This window comes from Bemisia tabaci, chromosome 8 (assembly GCF_918797505.1).
Source record: "Bemisia tabaci chromosome 8, PGI_BMITA_v3".
Lineage (NCBI taxonomy): Eukaryota > Metazoa > Arthropoda > Insecta > Hemiptera > Aleyrodidae > Bemisia > Bemisia tabaci.
Window position 1 is genome coordinate 9198843 of NC_092800.1, and position 22912 is coordinate 9221754.

At 39.9% G+C, this 22912-nt stretch overlaps 1 protein-coding gene and 1 long non-coding RNA gene across 3 annotated transcripts; one reads left to right on the forward strand and one right to left on the reverse strand.

Annotated features, from left to right (window-relative positions):
- Positions 1–320: 320 nt before the first annotated feature.
- On the forward strand, positions 321–19216 carry LOC109033379 (uncharacterized). Of its 2 annotated transcripts, none has more exons than XR_011900454.1 (5): positions 321–690; positions 1290–1396; positions 2432–2639; positions 3166–3362; positions 19055–19216. It is a non-coding gene; the product is annotated as an uncharacterized lncRNA (long non-coding RNA). The 2 variants fall into 2 exon arrangements; XR_011900453.1 differs by having other exon boundaries at positions 335–690; positions 2432–2625.
- Positions 3384–10362, reverse strand: LOC109033377 (uncharacterized). Its single transcript, XM_072303851.1, has 4 exons — positions 10251–10362; positions 8955–10062; positions 7624–8041; positions 3384–6810 (listed from the first exon to the last, which is right to left on the reverse strand). The coding sequence occupies exons 2-4, from the start codon at positions 9188–9190 to the stop codon at positions 3844–3846; spliced, it is 3621 nt and encodes a 1206-aa protein (XP_072159952.1). The 5' UTR covers positions 9191–10062; positions 10251–10362; the 3' UTR covers positions 3384–3843.
- Positions 19217–22912: the final 3696 nt, after the last annotated feature.

A 22912-nucleotide genomic window follows, 5' to 3' on the forward strand; every position in this document is an offset into this window, starting at 1 on the left:
CAAATTTCGAGGACGACTGCCCCACCGCAGATACTTCAACTCTTCGTATCCAAATTTTCAAGGCAAAAGAGTCAAAAATAAAGTTGTAATTAGGTTTGGAGTGATGACACTCCAGGCACTCCCTGCCTTGGCAACTGACCCCTTCGAGTTCAACGAATATATAAATGAAACTGGCACAGATTATTCAAGTTTCAAGGACGATTGCCCCTCCGCAGGTACTTCAACTCTTAGTATCCAAATTTTCAAGGCAAAAGAGTCAAAAATAAAGTTGTAATTAGGTTTGGAGTGACGATATTGAATCCATCTTTCAGTTATCACTAACTCGCGAACAGCTGTTCGGATTGCATAATGCTGCACATAACCTCAAATACTAATTGCGTCGTTACTTTCGAACGCCATGTGAAATGTGAATTTGTGAAATTTTCTAATTAGCTAAGTATTTAGAAGATGACTCTTGAGACTATTATTTTAGCTAACCGTGATCGTTGTTCCTCAGTAATGAAAGCAATTGAAGAAACAAATTAATTTTGTGTGACCTCTGAAAATAGTGTTAGATGTTTTGGGTTGGCCGTCTTGTTACGTGCGCGTTGATTTTCCTTTGAAGTGTGTTTGCAAAGTTGACTTTGGTCTCGAATCTCTCGAAGAAATAACAGATCTTTCCATCAACCTCTAACCGACACGCTAGATCAGGTAAGTGGTCAAGTGTTTTCTTACTTTAGCCTCTCTTGAATACCTGTTGCTCGTCCCTTCGCTACACTCTACACATTCATTCAATTGCTGTCAAGTTTCCTCTGCCAGCTTGAGTTAGATCAGGAATATCACATAATTTATTCAGGGCTTCATGCTGTCCCTCGACAGTACCTATTAGTTGACTTTAATCATTTGCGAACACGAGAAACAGCTGCCAATTAGTAAGTAATGTACAGAGACCAAGAAACTTTTTGTCGAGACGCACATTTCAATCTTATGTTCCGAAATTTCACAGTTGCATGAGAGACCACCCCCTATCAGTTGACTCACTTCTAGACTACGAAAGAACATTTAGCATCCTGATTCCTGATTCTATTTTCAATGCCTTGAAGACACCTAATCCTCGAGTTAGGGGAGTACATTTTTCTGGTCCTGACTTCACTCTTGATTACAATTATTGTGACTACATTTGTGCAACTAGTAAAGCCACACTTATCTTTAGTGTACCCTGAAAGTTTGCCCATCAAGTTCAACAAGGTACTGTTCTATGTTTTGAGAGAGGTAATCTAAGTGAATTATGTTCCTCTTCAATTTTCCAGGAAGAACATCAAAGTCTGCTCGATTCTGCCTCATGCTTTACATGTCTTAAAAACGGCTGACAATGGAGCTTGCGTTTTCTGAAACGAATCTTGGGAAGCATCTTAATGTGAGTTTTCTAAAATTTCATTCACTCTTCCACGTGTTCCACCAATACAGCGAAAGCATTCCCACAACTGGGGAAAGAAAGAAAGAGAGAAATTTCACATCTGAGTGTGGTAACCAATGAGCCAATTGATGCATTGAGGTTGATGTGACATATGTATCTTCTTCTCTTTCCCCAGTTCTTGCTGTGAAAGAATTTGTACTCTCCTTAATGTCTCACATGAGAAGGAACCAAAATGTATGTTCAAACTAAGTAACTGGGGGTTTTTTTTTTTTTTTTTTGGTTGGTGAGTCAACCAAGGTGGCATCCAAATCTGCATGACAGACGCCACAATCCCCAGAGAGCATTCCTCAATGTAACTGAATGTATATCCCAATTTCGAAAAGTTTTGAAAAGGTAATCTATAAACAATTATTTAGTCACTTAGTTAGTTCTACTCCCGAAAGTCCAGTTTTGATTCTGAAGAAACAAATGCACAAATGATGCTCTGATCAACTTCATTGATCAGTTGTATGCAGGTTTTTTTTTTTTTTTTTTTGTAGTTCTTCCGGGAGAAAAAGTGGCGAATCTTATCGAAGATATGACAATTTAAGCATCTTGTTCCACCGGCTGTGTTAGAACAAAGTCGGGGGTTTCGATTTCCATCTGTTTCGCGCTACCACCCCCACATGGGGTGGGTTTCGGCCAGATGGTCATCTAGATGGTTAAACTATCATATGTTGGTTTAGGCTCTAATTTAGAAAAGGCTCTGATCAGGAGCTGGCTAGGGAGATCGGGGACCGAGGTCGAGCCGACCAACTAAACCAAACTCACGGCTGCATATCTGCCCGGATGACGCGGGAACCATTCCTAAGGGATATCCCTCCGGCTGCAACACTGTTGTCATTGAGGAGTTGTGGCTGTGTTTAATCTTATTTTTAATGATATCCGTAATATAATTTTGAATCCTTTTCCGATTACTTTCGGATTCTAGCATCAATTAAGTATTAATTAATTACTATTTTCTGGGGTGATAATTGTCTCTAATTCTGTTTCCAGGCTTAGTTTATGATTTACAAGAGTGCTGCAGCCGAAGAAAATGTGCTCCGGCGTATCCTCGGCAGATAGGCATAGGACGCAAAGAGGGGAGGGTACTAATTTAAATTTAAGAACAAAACTGTTGAAGCTGCTGTGACCGGACAAGAATTGCGAGATGTAGATGTCCGTTTCTCCGTATTCACGTTCTATCCAAGGTTGGTTTGCAGAGGTAAATGAAGATATTGTCAGTGTACAAGTGGACAGTCATCAATAATCTGTAAATGAGAAATTTCTTTTAATTTTGTTTCACCAAGTTTAACATTTTTCTCTTAAAATTAAAAGGAAACTAATATTCAATAATAGCAAGAAAATCACATGTGGTATCTGTGATAAATTTTTTAAAAAAAATTACTACTTTAGGTAACAATATGCCTCTCATCTACAAGACCTCTGGTTTTATTCTATGTTCTTAAAACTCTATCTTCATTGTCACTTCCCTCTTCAAATTGTACGAGCAAGAAACCATAAGTACAACACGACGTTCCTTCCAAGTCCAACAGTGTCTATTGATATTACACGTCTGTCCATTTCTGCAAAATGCCCTAACAAATCATATCTTATTTTCTCTGTGTATCTATAAACTGATCTATTAATTTGAGATGTTAAATCTGTCCTTCCCGGCTTGGGCTTAACAATACCATATTGCTATTGAAAACCATAGAACATTTTTTAATTATCCAATTTTGTCTCTACAGGCACTCACCTCTTCAAAGAATGTGTAAACTATTAGATGTGGAGCTATGTTTGCCTCAATATTCGGATGCTGATCAATTTCTTCATTGAGATCATCATGAAGCTCCCACTCTCCGGTTATCCTCCGCACGTAAGCCACAAAGTGCCCCCGTGCTTGTACAAATTCGACCACTCCAGAAAGAATGTACCTGAAACAACCGTAAGTAAGACCCAGGTACTTAGTTAATCTATTTCTTCAATAAAAATAAATAAAAATTGTATAAAAAATTCAAAAAGTAACTCCAGGAACCAGATGACTACAGCAGAATGAGACCAATATCTTTGCCATCAGTCTTCTTGCATTTCTTTCTTTGGTTTACAAGAGTTAAGGAGAAAGTTCAGACTCTGTAGGCTAGAGTATCCAGTAAGTCTGGGCGTTAAGCAAATACTATGTTGCTGATGGATTCTGAAACGCTCCAAGTCATTTCAGAAAAAAAAAAGATTACTATTTGCTGTGATCTTTCTGTAAAGTTTCTCAGTTTAACTTAAATAATCTCTATTTTAATTATTTTTTCTCGAAAAAGAAATCCAAAAAACCTCAGCCTGGAACTTTTAAGGAACGTTGATTTCTACTTCCAGACCTCTTTCTTTCGTCTTCCATCAATTTTAACCTAGGAAAATAAAACTTTTATGGATAGCTCTCACACATACCTCCTTCTGTCCATGACAATCGATGTGTCCATGTCCACTATCCTGCAGCGGCCTGGATGGTCTGGATACACAGCCTTGAGTGAGCCATCACTATACGTATCGACCATCAAGAGCACGTGGATACCCATCTTGAAGTAGGTCATCGTAGGCGTGGCTTTGCAATTCGAACAAATCTTGCTGAGTTCGGTTTGGAATTTGCAGCAGTCAACAAGGCATTGCACAGCGCCAACCTGCAAATACCTTGTATCGGCAATCTCAGGGTTGACGTATGCAATGCCAAGTTCCTGATTCCAGCCACAATCTCCAGATAAGCACACCTCTTTCCGTTTGAGAGAAGGAGCTGTCTCAAACATCGCTGCGATACCATCCATGAATCCTTCGCAGTTGATTAAGATAGCTTCGCCATTCGCTGTTCTTGTGCCTAGCTGAGATGCCACAATAACTTTCCCTCTTGCCTCATGAATTTTTGCTCTATTAAGGCCTTCAATGAGCAGAAAAGCTACACTCATAACGGGATTATCTTGGAAAAGCTTGGCTTCCTCATGATATCGTGCATTTTCCTGCAAGGCTCGGGCAATGATGGAAACAACAGAATCAAATGCACAGGTGTTTGAAATATGATATGGACGATTATCAAGTAGCAATTGGTCTGGCATAAGATGAGCATTAATCAGGAAGGTTGGATTACTCCTTGGAGGGTGTCGAATCGTAACGACGCTCTGGCTGCTGTCTGTAGCTTCAACACTGCAATCCAATGGCTGAACACCGCAGTCATCAAGAATATCAGAAACTTCTCCTTGTCTCTTCCTTGGTCTCTTTTGGATTTTTTGGGGCTTCTTGGAGTTCTTCTTTGGGTTCTTCTTCTGATTTTTCTTCACTTTTTCAGGGCGTTTTTCGTAGGTTGGCACCGGCAATCCTCTCTTCTGGTACCATGCTTCTTCCTCCTTGGTATCACGAAGAGGCATTTTTCTGCTCCGTCGAGGATCTACAATCTCCACAGCCAGATGATTTTTAAAAAAATAATCAAGGACCGGTAGCATCTCATCGGCCCACAAACTTTGATTGAATTTGATTTCTTCAATGTGCACATCTAACGGTGTCCACACAACAAAATAGCACAGTTTCCTCCCAGTGATTGCCAATTCTCCCTGAATTTGATAATAGTAGATGTGATTTTGCTTAAGGTACAATTCTTTGGTTTGTGAGTCGATTTTTAAATAGAAATCCTTTTTCTGGATTGCTGCCTCTCTGATGGTCAGGAGCCTTGCACTGTAAGGACATTTAATTTCCACAATACTGTTTTGGCCAACAACAAGGGCGTCGGGTGAGGCTGCTAAGTACGACCTCTCCAGGTCCACGAATAGGCCGCATTTAGTTACCTGTAGGCCACGTACCTCTACAAACTTTTGTAGTGCCAAATCTTCGTTGTCTTTTCCCCAATTTATTGCCGGTGTTGATAGCTCAGGGGCATAGTATGCTTTATAAACCATGACTCCCCAGTATGCAGCCCTTTTAAAAAGGTATCCAAAGAGAGAAGCAGTGCATCTATATAGTCTCTCCTTGAACCATTCATCACAATCTGATTGCCCACGAGTGATTTCTTCTATGAACGCTCTTCTTACTTCGTCCACTTTGAGAGCTTCCGTAAGTATCAAAATTTGCTTCTTAATCTCTTCTTCTGGCATATCTGGCTTTCGACAGGTCACGCCATAGTCCGCAGAAGGATTCACAGGCGAGTTTGGACTATCGGGATCAGAGTCAGAGCCTGATGGTAGGGGCGAATCCACAGTGGGCTGTTGTTGGCGTTTCTCCAATTTGTACCCAGCGTGCCGAATGCATCGCCGAGTGCGCATGATATCCTTTCGCTTCATGTGGCTCCCAGGACTCTTTCCAGTCATGTGGCGATAGAATTTTCCCCGCCATCCATGTCCGTGTTGGAACAGGTGACCGGCACCAAATGTCCTGTAAGTGTACGAGCCTCTCCGGCAGTAAAATACATCTTTGGACCCGTTGAATTTTGTGCCTAAGTGCATAAAACTCTCGCACTTGTTGGTCGTTTGATACTCCATTATGCTTGTGGTGTGGCGAGTCAAACCACTGATTATGTTGGAAAGTTGAACAACAAAATCAGTTGCAAGCTCGTTTTTCTCCACGACCCCGCTCTTGTCGCAAAACTTCTGTTGGCATTTGGAGTGGTCTCCAATGCAGTGCCTTCCGAGGTTCTGGATGACCTCGGAAATTACTGATCGAGGAGCATTCTCAAGTGATAGCGTTTTGATCATCCTCCTTACTGTTTTTCCTATCGTCTTTATTCTATTGTTGGTGAGGAACTCTTTTTCCTTGTTTCTGCCTCGTTGTTTGGGCTGCTGCTGGGAGGGGTTTGCTGCCTTGTCTTGCTCAAGTCTTGCCTTTGCTTGTTTCTCAAGCCCCTTTTGGAGCTCGAATAAGCGTTTTGTTACGTTTTTCAGCAGATGGTTAACGCATTCAACTTTAATTATCTGACGACCATAACTTAAAACTTTCTCTTGGAGGTGAGAAAAAACGCTGCTATCACCATCGCCTATAAATTTCTTGTACCGCAGCCCATGCACCTCCTCGCTCTCTATAAACGACTGAACAATCATATCCGGCTCCATTGCTGAGGATGAGCCTTCCCAGTTTTTATAGCACGTATGCTCTGGCCAGGCTCGTTTGCTGCGCTCAGCTACTGCGCAGATATAACAATACTTGTTTCTCACATTGAGGGACAGGAGCTTCCCAGTTGCCTTCCCAACAACTACCGCACAGCCAGATTTTGCTGAATACCGGTGTCCATGACTGCGATGGGACCATCCTGCATCGACAACAACAGTTATATACGGAACTCCATCAGCATCTACATCGCCTCGTGCAATAGCAAGGGCCTTCTCCGCTTCTCCAGCTCGTTTCATATCGTCCGTCAGTTTTTCAATCAAGCGCTGAAATAAAAGAAACCCAAAATATCTATCAGTATTTTCAGAAGTCACACAAAATTGATTTGTTTCTTCAATCGCTTTTATTACTTAGGAACAACAATCACAGGTAGCTACAATAATATTTTCAATTTTTTTTCAAAGAGTCATCTTCGAAATAGGTAACTAGAAAATTTCACCTAGTGCTCCTCTCAGATTTTGATCCGAGTGGGGTCAAAAAGTTTCTTCATGCGAAACCATTAGACCCGTATCTAGCAAAAAGGCCGCGGTAGATCCAAGAAAATTTTTAAAGAAATTGGCAAGAAAGGTTGCTCGCTGAAGTGGCAGAATTATGCATCACGAATTTCAGCAATGAATTAGTGTTGTGACTTAAATTGCTGTACACTGGCCAAGAGGTTTGCAGTTTGATTCCCTGGTGATACGACATTATTATCAAAAGCTCCTTTGATTGTTCTGCTTCATACCTCTTGGCCAGCATTCTAGATTCTAAGCCACTTCACTACATCAGCGCCGAAATGCATGGAGTGTTATTTTGCCACTTCTGTAAGCAAAACATCTTGCCAATTGTTTGGAATAAAATTCTGGCCTCTCTGGGAATTGTTGGATTATCATGCCTTTTTATGCCCTCCATCGGCATTAAGTAAAAATTGACGGACACACAAGTTATGCTTTAAGGCACTAAAGAAAGTTTCCCATCGAAAAATCATATTCTGATTTTTTCCCTGACCTGACAACATTCGCTCAGAAGACATAGCCTTGCATTAAAGATAGTATCTGCTCAGAAAAGCAAAAATTGTATCATGAAACATTTTAACTTACATCGCCAACTCTCTCCTCCACTTTAGTATATGTGTTTCGAGCCATGAATGGCACATCAAGGAAAGTTGTCAGCTCATCTCCATGTTCATGGCCCTTTCCTATTGCCAACAAGCCCAAAACGGCACTGTTATTAAGCTCCTCTGGACCTGCAGTGACTGTTTCGATTTGTTTAGTATCATCGCAACTGTAACACTTGAAATGCAAAGTGCTGTGCAGACCATTGTGGACTTCCTTCTGAAATGAGAAATGGCCATTTCTTGGATTTTTGGTACATTCATGCCCCTCCAGTTTCCTTGCCTCTGTAATCAGATGCCCAATATCTACGATTCGCCTGTGCTTTAATTTTGAAATGTTTTCATCTCTACCGGCTGGCCTGTGGTATTCAGTTACCAATTCGTGCGCATCGATTTCAGCTTCTCTGTAACACCAAAAAATGCAATTTTGTGGATAATGACTGATATTTTTTCTTAGTATTCCAGAGCATTAAACTTTGCTAGTTACTTTTTCTGTAGATAATTTTAGACTAAAGTCTTAGATGGCTTTAAATGCTTTTACTAGTACATTCTTAAATTCTTGAAACATTTTCAAAATCGAAACTGCAATTCACACTCCATTAGCGTTTTGCTGCCTTTCTTTGTGACGAAAGGGTGATGAGTAGATAGTCCTGGCACAAATAAATGGTTATGCTCTCACATGACCTCCCACATGAAACTTGTCACAATATGTCATTTTCTGCATCCAAGCAAAGAGAGGTCAATTGCTACTTGCAAAATCTGTTTTCGATTAATACATCTTGATTATTCTTTTGTACCCAAGCGGCGTTTCAAGTTAAAGTTTTTTATTTGTTCTTTTTCATTCATCAATTTCTATGAATACCTTTAGTTTTCCATAACTCTACTAAAGAAGTACTCCAAAATTTCCCATGTCTCAATAATTGAAACAAAAAGAGTGATATTTTTTCAAACTTTAGCACACAATTCTTGATGAAAGAGGATCATTCCTTGTAAGAATCTGCATTTTAGTAGTGAATTTTTTTTTTGAAAGAAAAGGGACTTTATAGGTACTTAAATTTTATAATACCTATTATAATTCATCACTTCTTCTTCAGCGTTTGCACTGGGCCATGTCTTCCCAGTTTGTCTCAAGACTGACAGTTCATAAAAAAATTCAATGATACAACAAATAGAAATGGAACATTCTGTTGAATATTTACAAAGCCACTTCTTACTTTTTCAAATTTAATTTTTTGTCAGGCGTCAAATTTTGCAATCTGTACTTTCATATCATGCTTGGAGAAAATTAGTGATAAATATTAACTCATTCAGTGATACCTTCTTTGGGCTTCCCCGATTTGCTTCAAAGTTTCTGGTGAACAAGTTTCACATTCGGTCCTTGTTGGCTCTGAATCTAAGCGAATGGCACGCCTCACTGGCCTCGGTGATGGACTCAATCTAGCATTCTTTAAAATGCGTCTCCAATGAGGTGGTGTGTTCCTTGGAGTACGCCTTTTAGACAGATATGTTCTCTTAGTACCGCACCTAGAAAAAAAATGCCAAGATTTACTCATTTCTGATTTTGCCCAGGAGATTCAGCAAATTTAATTACCTGGATATTATTTTTTTGTCCGGTTTTCCTTGATTTCTGAATAATGATTTCTAGGCATCATAGAAATCATATCTCAGAAATCAAGGAAAACCGGACGAAAAAATAATATCCAGGTAATCAACATCCATTTCGGTAAAATGATGAAACCAAGTCTAAATTAGCAAATTTACCTTTTTTGTTATGCATGAAATTTATTTTCATATATTTTGCTGAACCTATGGCAAAGTGATACTCATGTATTTTCAGGTGCTGATTCAAAATTGCCCAAAAATTTCCCTGTTCCTCAGGAAACTTGGCTTTTCTGGGAAATTGGAGGGTTGTGGAAAAAATCTTTGTCATTTTCGAATTCAGCGCCTCAAAATACACGAGGATTTCTTCTTACGGATAGTTCCGCAGTAGATTGAACTTTAATAATTCCATATTTAAATTGGGTTTTATGGTTGATCTGTGGATTAGCAGCACTGATGGATTAATTTTCCCTGCGGACGGTTTAGATGTTATTCCCTTTGCTTCTTTCCGCTCATCATTCTGTACAAAAGGACTGTAATGCTGGCTCCTAGTAATTTCATACTTACAAGTATCAAGTCATTGACTCGGATGAGAATTTGAAAATATTGTAAGCAGAAAAATAATTTCAAGCTGTAAATTGTTTTTGAATTCCTGAAATGATTTATTAATTTTTACCTGTTTAGTGAAATTTGCTCAGAAATTGGTTCGGAAATTTGCTCGGAAATTTGCTCGGAAATTTGCTCCGATGTTGATGCACTGGGAGAAATGCTGGGAGGTATGGGCAGGTGGCCTTCTGCATTAGTCTCGAAAGATTCTTCAGCGATGCTGAAAGTAGGAAAATATCAAAGTTCAGTATCTGAAATTGGTATCGAGTTTTCCACAGATTTTTGGAAGCATAAAAAAGTGAAGAGCGCTGGAGAAAATTTCTGAAAATTTGAATATATTGTAAGCAGAACAATAATTTTCAGCTGTAAACTGATTTTGAATTCCTGAAATGGTTTATTAATTTTTACCTGTTTCGTGAAATTTGCTTGGGAATTTGCTCGGATGTTGATGCACTGGGAGAAATGCTTGGAGGTATGGGCAGGTGGCCTTCTGCATTAGTCTCGAAAGATTCTCCAGCGATGCTGAAAGTAGGAAAATCAAAGTTCAGTATCTTTTCTGAGTTTTCAAAGATAATCGAGTTTTCCACAGATTCTTGGAAGCATAAAAAAGTGAAGAGCGCTAGAGAAAATTTCTGAAAATTTGAATATATTGTAAGCAGAACAATAATTTTCAGCTGTAAACTGATTTTGAATTCCTGAAATGGTTTATTAATTTTTACCTGTTTCGTGAAATTTGCTTGGGAATTTGCTCGGATGTTGATGCACTGGGAGAAATGCTTGGAGGTATGGGCAGGTGGCCTTTCGCATTAGTCTTGAAAGATTCTCCAGCGATGCTGAAAGTAGGAAAATATCAAAGTTCAGTATCTGAAATTGGTATCGAGTTTTCCACAGATTTTTGGAAGCATAAAAAAGTGAAGAGCGCTAGAGAAAATTTCTGAAAATTTGAATTTATTGTAAGCAGAAAAATAATTTTCAGTAAACTTGTAAACTGATTTTGTATTCCGGAAATGATTTATTAATTTTTACCTGTTTAGTGAAATTTGCTTGGGAATTTGCTCGGATGTTGATGCACTGGGAGAAATGCTTGGAGGTATGGGCAGGTGGCCTTCTGCATTAGTCTCGAAAGATTCTCCAGCGATGCTGAAAGTAGGAAAATATCAAAGTTCAGTATCAGTGTTGCATGGCAATACCGAAGGAAAATAGAGGCCTCTCTTCAAATCATGACATGTTTTGAATTATGAATATAGTCCAAAAACAATCTGATATTGGTATCGAGTTTTCCACAGATTCTTGGAAGCATAAAAAAGTGAAGAGCGCTAGAGAAAATTTCTGAAAATTTGAATATATTGTAAGCAGAACAATAATTTTCAGCTGTAAACTGATTTTGAATTCCTGAAATGGTTTATTAATTTTTACCTGTTTCGTGAAATTTGCTCGGGAATTTGCTCAGAAATTTGCTCGGATGTTGATGCACTGGGAGAAATGCTTGGAGGTATGGGCAGGTGGCCTTTCGCATTAGTCTCGAAAGATTCTCCAGCGATGCTGAAAGTAAGAAAATATCAAAGTTCAGTATCTGAAATTGGTATCGAGTTTTCCACAGATTCTTGGAAGCATAAAAAAGTGAAGAGCGCTAGAGAAAATTTCTGAAAATTCGAATATATTGTAAGCAGAAAAATAATTTTTAGCTGTAAACTGATTTTGAATTCCGGAAATGGTTTATTAATTTTTACCTGTTTAGTGAAATTTGCTCGGAAATTTGCTCCGATGTTGATGCACTGGGAGAAATGCTTGGAGGTATGGGCAGGTGGCCTTCCGCATTAATCTCGAAAGATTCTCCAGCGATGCTGAAAGTAGGAAAATATCAAAGTTTAGTATCAGTGTTGCATGGCAATACCGAAGGAAAATAGAGGCCTCTCTTCAAATCATGACATGTTTCGAATTGTGAATATAGTCAAAAAGCAATCTGAAATTGGTATCGAGTTTTCCACGGATTTTTGGAAGCATAAAAAAAATGAGGAGCGCCGGAGAAAATTTCGGAAAATTTGGTTGAGAAAGTTTAATCCTGAGAAAAGACACTGATGAGAAATATTCTTTATAGTTCATTTATTCTTTTGTTTTTCTTTCTTTTCCTGTTTTCTTTGGTGCATATACCTGTCTTAAATCTTGTCTTCCCTGTGGCTCCACTATTTCCTGTTCCGTGCACCTGTACCTACTTGCAATTCCACTATGTGTCCTACTTTTATGAAAAGGAAAGTGCAATAAATTATTACCCTTTGCGAGAACAATTTCTTGGTGATACGAATTCAGGAGTGTCGTGGAGTGAGGAATCTGCTGCATTGCCCCTTTTGGAAGCTGCACTGTTTGTAGCAGGTATCTTATCACCCTTTTCGGGTTCTGCACTGCTTCTTGTATCAATGGACTCATTTTTGATGCTGAAAAAAGACAAATACAGAAAATCAGCAAGAGGCAGCGAGGAATTTGTGCATTTTTTATGAAGTATTTACATATGTTGTTGACAGATTTTATTCTTATTTCCTTTGATTGATGGAAGTTTTAATTTTCATTATTATTTTTGTTAAGTACTGGTCGCATCTATCTACCTCGGTAAGGTGGATAGGCTTGTAGGAATGAAAATGAGTGGTTCTTCGATGTTTCTCTAACAGTTATTTGAATTTTAAATCATACAATTTCAGCTATAAGGACATAAACCTTCTTTTATTTCCCCCAATTTTAGGCGTACCTAATCAATTCTTCACTCTCAAGAAACTTGACTGCCCCCCCCCCCCCCGCCCAAAAAAAAAGAAAAGAAAAAAAAAATGCAGATGCCTTGAAACCGTTGATTTTTCCTCTGTAGATTTTAACGCTCGAGTCCGAAAATGACCTTTTTTTGATTGATTAGGCCGATTGTCCCGAACAAATCGGAATTTTCCGTAAAAGTCAAGCTTTTCCGTGGAAAATTCAATTTTCTGGAAAATCTTAGGACAATGGAGGTAAAAGAGGGTGATTTCCCGATTCAGCAGCCAAAAATACATTGGAAAGCATGCCTTGCATGACTACTGAATTTTCATTTCTATTCCTAATATTGAGATTTTTCCGGTCAAATATTCATTTCTGCTCATACAACACCATGTGAAACTCATCCGATTCCTTGGCGTTGCTAAGGAGGGGCAAGAAAGTATCCTCATGTATCAAGTGGAATGATTCCCAGCCAATTTTTGCCGCTGAAGCCGAAAATGACTTTCATTTTGTTTTAAAACCCTCGGAAAATCAAGAGTCGTGAAAGAGGGGATTTTGCTGAGCTGAAGAAACGCCTTTCCTAAAAAAATCGATTTTTCACCAATTTGGTAGATTCCGGAGGGAAACGAAAGTCGTTTTCGGCTTCAGCAGCAAAAATTGACAGATCGTACCTCTATTCGATGTATGAGGATACATTTTTCCCCTCCAGTCCGATGGATATTAGATGAGCTTCACTAATCATTCAGCTTTCTCCTCTCCTAACCGGAAAACCTCGATATTAGGAACAGTAATGAAATTTCAATAAGTATGCACTACATGTTTCTGCGTGTATTTTTTGCTACTGAAACTGGAAATGATCCTTCTTTTTTTCTTCGTCGTCGAAAGATTTTCCGAGAAAAATCGACGGAACGGAAGATAACGCAGTTCATTTTCGGACACGGCGCTAAAAATCAAAATTTTTTGATGAAACTGAGCTGGAGTTTGATGAACGATGAAGGAAAGCTCGATCGACTTTCGTGGAAGGCAAACAATTAAACATGAAATAGGCGGTGGGCAGAGGGCCTGACTTTCCTAAGAAATCTGCATGGCCTCCTCAAAGAAATGTGATGGATTTCGATAATCTTTCATGTTCGGAATAGGATCAATTTTTCTGCAAGAATAGCTTAAAATTTTTCCCGAGAACTTAATTTTTTAAAATGTTTCGGGAGCAGGCCCTCGGACCCCCTGTAAAGCTAGGATAATGCCTCGAATTCCCTGAACTCTCTTTTGAAGCGAGGAAGGTCCCCTAGATCCGTCTTGATGAGGCATAGCCTTCTACTTCCCCCGAAAAGTCCCCAATTCCGCCAAAGCGGACTGCCTACCCGGCGTATAAAGCATCATAAGTCTGGCTGTTGTTTCTTGGGAAAAATTTAAGTCTCCTAATTATTCTTTAGGTCCCCATGTAAATAATTTTCAGGTCATGAAATGCCACAATATGTGTGGCATCCCTGATTTGATTGATATTTTAATATCTTAACTGCCCTCGATCAAAAAAACGGCAGGGGCTAGGGCTGGAGGGGAGGGGGAGTCGTAACTTTCAACGAACCATTCGCTTTTTTAAGGAATGTGAACTGCCTTCAATTTAGAGAGTATGCAATTTGCAAATGTGCGGGCCCCCTTTGCCCGTCAGCTCCCCTGGCCCTGGGCGTTAAAACGGCCCTGATTTTTAGAGCCATAGAGTTGGTTCTTCGTTTCTGTTAGTGCTCCCTTGGTATGTGAAAGTTCCCAAGATGAATGAACGCATTAACAGCTCAGTATTGTCAAATTCTCACTCGCAAATCACACTAGCCTCTCGTTATTCGCGAAAACAAGAGTTGGGAATGGAAATCTTCCCCCGCCGCACGGGAGATCGGGCATCGCGAGTTTCGCGCATACGTGAATTTTCATCTCTTCAGAGGTCAGAAAATTTGATTAGGTTTTTTCCCCTTACTTTGGTTTTGATGCTCCGTTCCCAAGGAAAATCGTAAATGGTTCCAAGAATATAATTTGTAAGTTTCTAAATTACTAGTGAAAATATTTCCATATTATCGTTTTCCCGTAAGCGAAGGATCTCGTTATCCGCGGATTCGTTATCCGCGGATCCGTCATTCGCAAGTTCTTCTTGGAGCGGAATCCTTCAGAGTAACGGAAGATTACTGCATTCTCTTTTTAGGAAACGTTCGGGAATAAAATCAAAACTGAATTTTGAAAGGAAATCGCACAGTTTTGCAAAAGGAAAGTGCGACTGTCCTCGTCAATTATGTACTCTTGGCAAGAAATTACACTCCTTTGTCTGGGAAATTTAGGACTAAAAAATTGGAAAAAACCCTGGTAAAAATTGAGAATAGGAGCTGCGTTTCAAAATAACATAGGAATCCTTATAGCCGGCCATAAAAGACGGTATAAAATCATATAGCTGGCTGTAGAAAGCGTAGAAAATCATACAGCCGGCTGTACGAAGCGATAAAAAATTATACAGCCGGGCTTTGCAGTTTATCGCCTGGCTGTAGCTTTATCGCCATCGGCTATGGAAGGCTATAAGAAATTGTATAGCCGGCTATAGAAGCTACAGGAAAACTTACAGTCGGCTGTCGGTCAATAGTATTTCGGAACACAGATCCTACTGTCAATTTTTACCAGGGAAACCTCATGAATGTCTCATTCCGTTATCACAAGGTATAAATCAGTGACTTATGGTGACGAATGCAGCATGGTAGAATATGAGCGGAACTTTACTTTCCTCAAGTTAATCAATAATAGATTTGCACAATTTTTCTTTCTGAACATTGCCAGAGTAACTAGGAAACCAAAACAATGAATGACAAACCTTCTTCTTGTAGGCTTATTTGGGTTGAATTTCTTGCGTTTCTGTTTTCTTCTCTTTTCACAACCCATGACTTACTACATCAAAAATCTGCCACGGATTAACATAGCACTCTTAAATTTTAATTCAAAACACCCTTTCGGTGGATTCAAATAGATAAAGAAAAGTTAATTAACACCTGTCACAGAATTAATAATCACAACAATGGCTGTCGATGACCTCGCAAATCATTGTTTTGATTTTCATTCATCATAGATGCTAATTTTTAATAGATGACAGGTGCAAAAAATCCCTGCAAAGAAATCATCTTGTGTTGAAATTCGGGAAACAGCTGTCAACAATTAATTAGGAGGTGTTAGGAGAGCCCTCCATCCAGTACCCATATTGCCCCTCTGTCAACTCTTGATCTGATAGGAGATGTCCTCCTGATATTCCTGATGAGTACCAAGTACCTCTCGGCCGCGCCGCATCTCAAGCGACTGTAGCAGGTCTCCTGGGTTGGAGCATAGATCCGTGTCTCGTCCATGGCGTAATGAGAATTTTTTTTGGGGGCCGGGAAGGTGTCTTATCAGGGGGAAGGTGGGGGACTAAGGGGGCACCAGAACATGCTACGAAATGATGTCTGATCTGCCTTCACGTGGGAGACTCCTTATAGTTCCGAAAGAGCAGTTCGGAGAATTTTCCCAGTTGTGAAGTTTGGGTCCGTATGCTTCGACCGGGAGTTTGAAACACACATTTATTTAGCAATACTCCCTGTTATCTCTGGGGAAGGCCCTCCGGCCCCTAGTTCCGCCCTCGACGGCCCCTCCAATGACCCTTCTTTCTCCGTTTCCTACCACGTTATATCTTGACGCCCAAAGGAGGGGTTGCGATTTGGGCCGAAATCGGCCCCTCCGCGGAATTGAGAAATTCTTGGATATACGGCAGTTGACGGTGTATATTTGACAGAAATAATCGAGTTTTGCCGATACTCTCGTGTTTTGGCTGCGAAACAGGGGCCTAAACATGGCTCAGAAGGCGAAAATAGCTGAAATTTCGCGTTTTTCGCGGTTCTACTTCAGATTTTGACCCGGGCCCAAAGGCGACGGTTAATCATATTCAAGTACCTATGTTACGTTTCTAGGTGTCATTGACACCATATTCGAAGCTCATCACCCGTCGCCTTTGGGCCCAGGTCGAAACCTGAGGTAGAACCGCAAAAATCGCGAAATTTCAGCTATTTTCGCCTTCTGAGCCACGTTTAGGCCCCTGTTTCGCAGCCAAAAAACGTGAGTATCGGCAAAACTCGATTATTTCTGTCAAATATACACCGTCAACTGCCGTATATCCAAAAATTTCTCAATTCCGTGGAGGGCCGATTTCGGTCCAAATCGCAACCCCTCCTTTTCTGTTCGATCTTGTGTGCCTTTGCCTGCATCTCCTTGCATTCTTAGTTTCATTCGTGGATTTGAAAAGCCTAGACTTTTCGCCTAGGTAAGTCATAGGCCGTTTATAATCACTAGTTATTTCATAGATCATTATCAAGTATTTATCCAGTAAGAGATCCTTTCCCCCAAGCCGTGGGGAGGTGGGGGGGGGGGCTGATAATAATTCGTTAGTAAAGAAAAGCTCATAAATGATCACGTGAAGGATAATACTTACTAAAGCATGGGAGCTGGTGAACACTCGTGTGGTTGTTGTCCGGGCTTCGATATTATAACTTCCTGTCTCCGTCATGAAATATGAATAAATTTCAAATCACTTGCCGGAACTTCACCGCAATATTCACTAGAACGGTCAGTATTGTTTTCATCTTTGACGGAAGGACTGTTCGCTGCAGATTTTTTCAATTATTGACGAAGCACAATAAATTGAAAAAATTTGGCCTTTCAAAGAAATAATTTTAACGAATTTAAGCGAAATGCGTGATCGCGGTTATTGTAGTCATCTTCAATTGTCGTGACGTAAAATCCAATCCAAGCAGATATTCATAAATATCTAATTTATTCATTTTTTTTTTAAAACTGATAGCTCTCTATCTTTTAACCAGAAGAAGGTACCTCACCGATTTTTGACAAATCGTCTTCAAAATTTCTTAACTTTCAAACAATCGATGAGACCAATCTGTGCGTCTGGAAAAGTATATTTCTAAATGCTCTACTTTTCTATCCGCTCGTTAAAGTCTCCAAGAACGTGCACCCAACTCAACTTCCATACCGCGCTTTGTCAATGGCGGATTTTTTTGGGGAATGGGGGGAGTACGGTGGTAAGCGCCCCCCTTCCGCCCCTCTGGCTGAAATTAGGAGGGAAATTGTTTTAAGATTTAAAAAAATTTCGGAATCTTCCACGAAGTGTCAGGATGCTCATAATTGTCCTGGTTTTCCGTAAAAATGTGGTTAACTCGAAGAAATTTTACTATTCCTTTTAAAATTTCAAAATTTTCCCAGTTTTCTGAAAGCTATTGGATCCTCAAAACCTCTGTGAGAACTTTGGAATATTTCCACGCACCGCTTAGCCTTAAACTTCTCGCACCTATGTTTTCGAAAAAAGTCAGAAAAATTTCGGCACTCTGTGTTTTTTTGGTAAAATTTCAAAAAGTTTCATAACTATTTAGTGGTTGCCCACAAATTTTTCAGAAAATCTTTGAATTTTCCTAATTTTTTGGCAAACCTCCTAATTTTTTGAAATGTCTAATTTTTCGGCATGACTCATATAATTTGGCAAGCTCTTTGGAAAAAATCAGAATTTTCGTATTTTATTTTTGTGAAGTATATCTCGCTCCGTAGAAAAAAAGCTATGCAAGGGATATTGTAGCTTGCAGGGAACTTGTCTCGGCTCCATCGTTTTCTTATACTTTTCCGAAAGTTCGTGAATGAGAGTCGGAAGTCGGAAGGTTCTTTGCCCCCTCCCCTTCCCCTACAAAAAAATATAAGTGAGGTTGAAGGCAGTGAGGGCCAAAAATGAGGAAAATTCACTTGCATCGTGCCTCGTCAGGACTTAAAGATGTATTTCCGTGTACTACTACTCCCTGGTAAACAGATGTGATATGAATAAGTGTCTTTGCGGGATGAAGTTAGTAGCATCAACTGTAAGGCATAAGTTGAGGCGTGAACCTGATTTTCAGCTCCTCTAAAATGCGACTGTAATCGTTAAAATTAATATAGAAAGTATCCCCTACGCGAGGTTTAATATCACCATAAATCCAAAGAATCGTGATTGTAGAAGCCCTCACGAGGCGAGGGACCTTTCCATTACGTATTCCGAAGAATGAAAGTCACTCACGCTTCTGACGGGCAGTGGCGTAGCTAGAATTCTATAAAGAGGGGGGGGGGGGGGGTCCATGCAAAAGCGTGACGGTAAAGTTACATTATTTTGTGTACGTCCCTGATAATTTTTTTTGTCTGCCCTCCAAAAGTTAAAAAAAAGGTACAATTAACGAGGTTAAAGAGGGAGGGGGGTCCAGACCCCCTGGACCCCCCCCCCCTTTCGCTTGTCTACGCCATTGCTCTCGGGTTATGACGGCACGAGGACCTAATAACGGCACGTCCGCAGAAAATACTGATGTATGTAGCACAGGTATGTCCTCCTCAACTGTACCTGCTTATATGATTTAATGCTGGTCATTTCTAATTCTAGCGGTTTTTTTCTGTTGTAGACGCTGCAGGCGCATGTTGACAGACGCTCACCTCCATCAGTGTGATATGTCTAAGTAATAATTTCGAGTTTTATTTTTTCGATCAAATTCTTGTGTGTACTTCTAATCACAATCCAGATTCTTTGCTTTTTTGTTAATAAATTCATGTATTGTTCATTCGAATCTCCTCTTTTAAATGCTTTTATTTCGCCTGAGTCCCTTCTTGCCATAGCCGTTGAAGTATTACGTGAGGTACTTAAGGGTAGGCCTATGACCGTGGGGTTTATTAGCCCAAGAAAGGGTGGAAAGGAAGGGAGAAAAAGGAGCATATGCTGGAGGGTACCCTGCTGATCTCCTCTTTCGAAAAAAGCCTGGCATCGTGTACGTGCAGAAGGGGTCCTCTTGCATTACGTGGAGGTGAGGGGGATGAAGGCAAGTCTTGATGCCTTCTTTTTGAAGGAGAATCATATTTTTTTCAATACAAAAAGAAAGAAAGAAAGAAAGAAAGAAAAATTCAATAATTTTTTTTTTTTTTTTGGAAGTCTTTGCTCACAAAGGCGCGATTTACCTAAGACTTAGCTTCACCTGTCTCCCCCTCGTAATGCAACGCAGACCCAACGACCATCAGTGAGTTACGCAACACTTGTACTTATGTACTTACTTACAGAGGTGCCGTAGTCAAAGAAAAGTCCAGGGGCGTAGCTAGGAAATTTCTCTGGGGGGGGGGGGGGAGCATGGGACCACCTCTCGTGGTGAAGAGAGCAGGGGGTGGGGCAGGGATGGAGGATCCCGTTTTTCTGGGGGGAGGGGGCACGAGATTTCTGGGGGCAGCCCCCCCCCCCCCAAGACCCCCCTAGCTACGCCCATGAAGAAAACCGGGAAATATATTTTACGAAATGTGAAAATTTACTATCTTAGGAAGGAGGAATTATTAGATGACAAAGCCCTTGAAAATATGAGAGGGCGCAAACGGCAAACGTGCGTTGCCTACTTCTTAAATACATGCAATAACAGTAGTACTTGTATAACAGATATCTGGTGGGGAAGAAGAAAAAAAAACAATTATTTTTTCATAATTTATTTACAAAAAATAATGGACAGTGAAATCGTTAATGGAAAAAATCTGCTCATCCTGAAAACTTAAAAATAATTTTCAGTGAAATGTCTGATATAGTATAATAATGAAGAAAACTCGAATCAGTCTAATGCCAAGCAAAGAATCAGTCATAAAATGGGGATGAGGGCAGCATTGCAAACGGAAAATTGTCGTAATCAAAAGGCCCTAGACCTGTAAGGTCGTCAAGTGTCATAGGTGTATTTTCTCCCTTAAATTTTATTTTATTTTAATATTTCAAATGTAAATTTATTGTTATTTAAAAAAATCCCAAGGCATATTAACGTTCTATCCTAATCTCTACAAATCGTATTTCAACTCAATATTGGACCAAAATAAAATTCTACCTTTTTTTAAAAAAAAAAAAGTATCCCTGCACGGGTCAAGAGTCAGAAACAAACCCAAAAATGTCAATAAAAATCATAAAAAAAGAGTGAGAGAACAAGGGGATAAGTCTATCGAAACGTGGAAATGGAAATGCGGGCGTAAGGTGGCGGAGCCGTCAATTTGAATGGCGCGCCACGCTGTCTGGCCAACGGCTAGGACGAATGGCGCGCGCCGGTTGCTCAGTGCTCAGTGCGACGCGAGAGAGTTGAAAAGGAAATTCTGACAAGACGAGAGTCCAGGACAAGTCGCGACGGCAGCGGTGCGGGATGCAGGGGAAGCGGTGTGTGACCTTGAAGACCGTCGTGCGCTCAGTAAACAACATGGTTACCATGCCAACCGTCACCGTTCCTCTGTCTCGCTCTCGCTAACCGTTTCTCTCGTACTCATTGTCTGTTATGGAACGATTGTTTCCAAACGTTCTAGTAAACTTATTTCTGACTTTCAAAGTATAAATTTTTTTTTGCTTGCGTATGATGTATGCTGGGAGGGGCTATCGTCTCTCTTTTTGAATAATTTTATCGCATTTGCTATAAAATCGTTCCTAAAGTGGCTGTCATTTAGCAGCGCGACGTGGTGGCAGCGCCACGAACTAGCGCCATTCGGATCGTGACGAATCACCTTAATTTAAAAATCTAAATTTTCGTATATACCCCCATTTTCAAAATTCTCTGCAAAGACGTTAATAGCCTGTGACGCTGAATGTCTTAAAATATATTAACTACCTAACTAACTAACTAACTATTTTGAATTATCACAATACTGTCCGCTGCCGCGCCACGAGTGAAGCGGTGAGTACCCGGAGACTCAAAACGCCTTCCTATTCGTGCATAGGCAACACGGACATCCGTGAAGCCCGAATAGTTGCATGCAGGTGTAAAAATGAAATACGTTCAGTATTCGTTGCATTTGACGCTGACTAAGGGCGTTTTGCTAGTTTCTTTTACACTTTTTCTTACATTCAACGTTACCTGTTCTGCCGATGAAGTTAACTATCCCTGATTTTTACTGCGACTTTGTAAGTTTACCGAAAAATGCTTTGTTTTTTCTTTTTGTTTTTAAATGTACAGGTATGAACATTTTGCCCCTCTGAGTTGTGGGCTGCGAAGTGCGAACCCCACCTTTATCGATCGAAGATTGATGAGTGCGACATGCAGAGTCGTGTCGTAGATACTTTTCACGAAATATGCTTCGAGCGCGCATCCCTACATATTTTGCTTTCGCGGGAGAGTTAGGCAAAATGAGGGGCTTGGAGGACAAGGCGCATAAGTGCCGTTTTTGCTATTTCGAGAAATCCGTGTTTGTAGTTTCGAAATCGCATGGATCCTTACGGCGGAAAGAAAATTTAAACTGACTTTTTGATGCTTGAAAATCAGAATTCGGGAGCGAGTTTTTCACAGAATATGCATTAAGATTGGTTTTATCCGAAATCATCAATGTCTCATTTTTATTTTCAAAAACTGCACTGGAAAAAAAAACACATTGGATCTAGAGTCCAGACTCTTGAAAACATTGACAAGCAAAAATACTCTCGATTCAATCAGATTTAAGCTTAAATCAAAAGGAAATCCGCTCAAATTAAGAGGTTTGGTTCTTGATTTAAGAAAAAATCCGATTGAATCAAGAGTATTTTTCTTGTCGATGTTTTTAAGAATCTGGACTCTAGAACCAATGTGTTTTTTTTCCAGTGTGCACTTATGCGTCTTGTCCTCTAAGCCCCCCAAATACAGTCTAGCTAGAAATCCACATCAACATACGGTCAGTTCAGGGGCGTGGCGTGCATTGCAATGTATGGATTGTTCTGCCATTTAAACCTATGGTAAAGAATCGATTACTAAGGTGTTCGCTGCGAACACCCTGTTTATCGATCCTTTTCCATAGGTTTAAATGGCATAACAATAGATATATCGCAAAGCACGCCACGCCACTGGGTCAGTTCAGAACCCTCTAAGGAAGCAACAAAATCGTCTGCGGAATCTTCAGTGTTCCTTCTCACTTGTAAAGTACTCGTAGATCCAGCCTTGTAACCATATAGTTCTAGTTTTAGGATCATAGAAAAATTGTTACCTTACTTGAACTCCAATGGCCATAGTAAGATAGGTTCATACTAAAAGTAAATCGATAAGATAAGATATATATATATGCAGCAAAACAACCATTTCCTTATTTTTTCGAATTTCTGAACTTATATTTAGCGATCAAATAAAATAGTGCAAACGTAATATTATTTATTATTACCCAATGGTAAAACACCTTACGTCTATGTTTTGAATCACCAAAAGTTGTTTTTCCCATTAATATGTTTCAATTTCTTCACAAATAGCACATAGATTCAGAATCTTCAATCTTGCGATATGAATCAATGCTTAAGTACACTCCTC

Bases quoted from the DNA above. Each gene is read 5' to 3' on its own strand.
- LOC109033377 (XM_072303851.1), bottom strand. From the start codon at position 9,190: ATGAGTAAATCTTGGCATTTTTTTTCTAGGTGCGGTACTAAGAGAACA. The intron at 8,042-8,954 runs GTATCACTGAAT...TTGGTGTTACAG, and splicing joins ATCGGGGAAGCCCAAAGAAG to AGAAGCTGAAATCGATGCGC. The intron at 6,811-7,623 runs GTAAGTTAAAAT...CTTTTATTTCAG, and splicing joins TGGAGGAGAGAGTTGGCGAT to CGCTTGATTGAAAAACTGAC.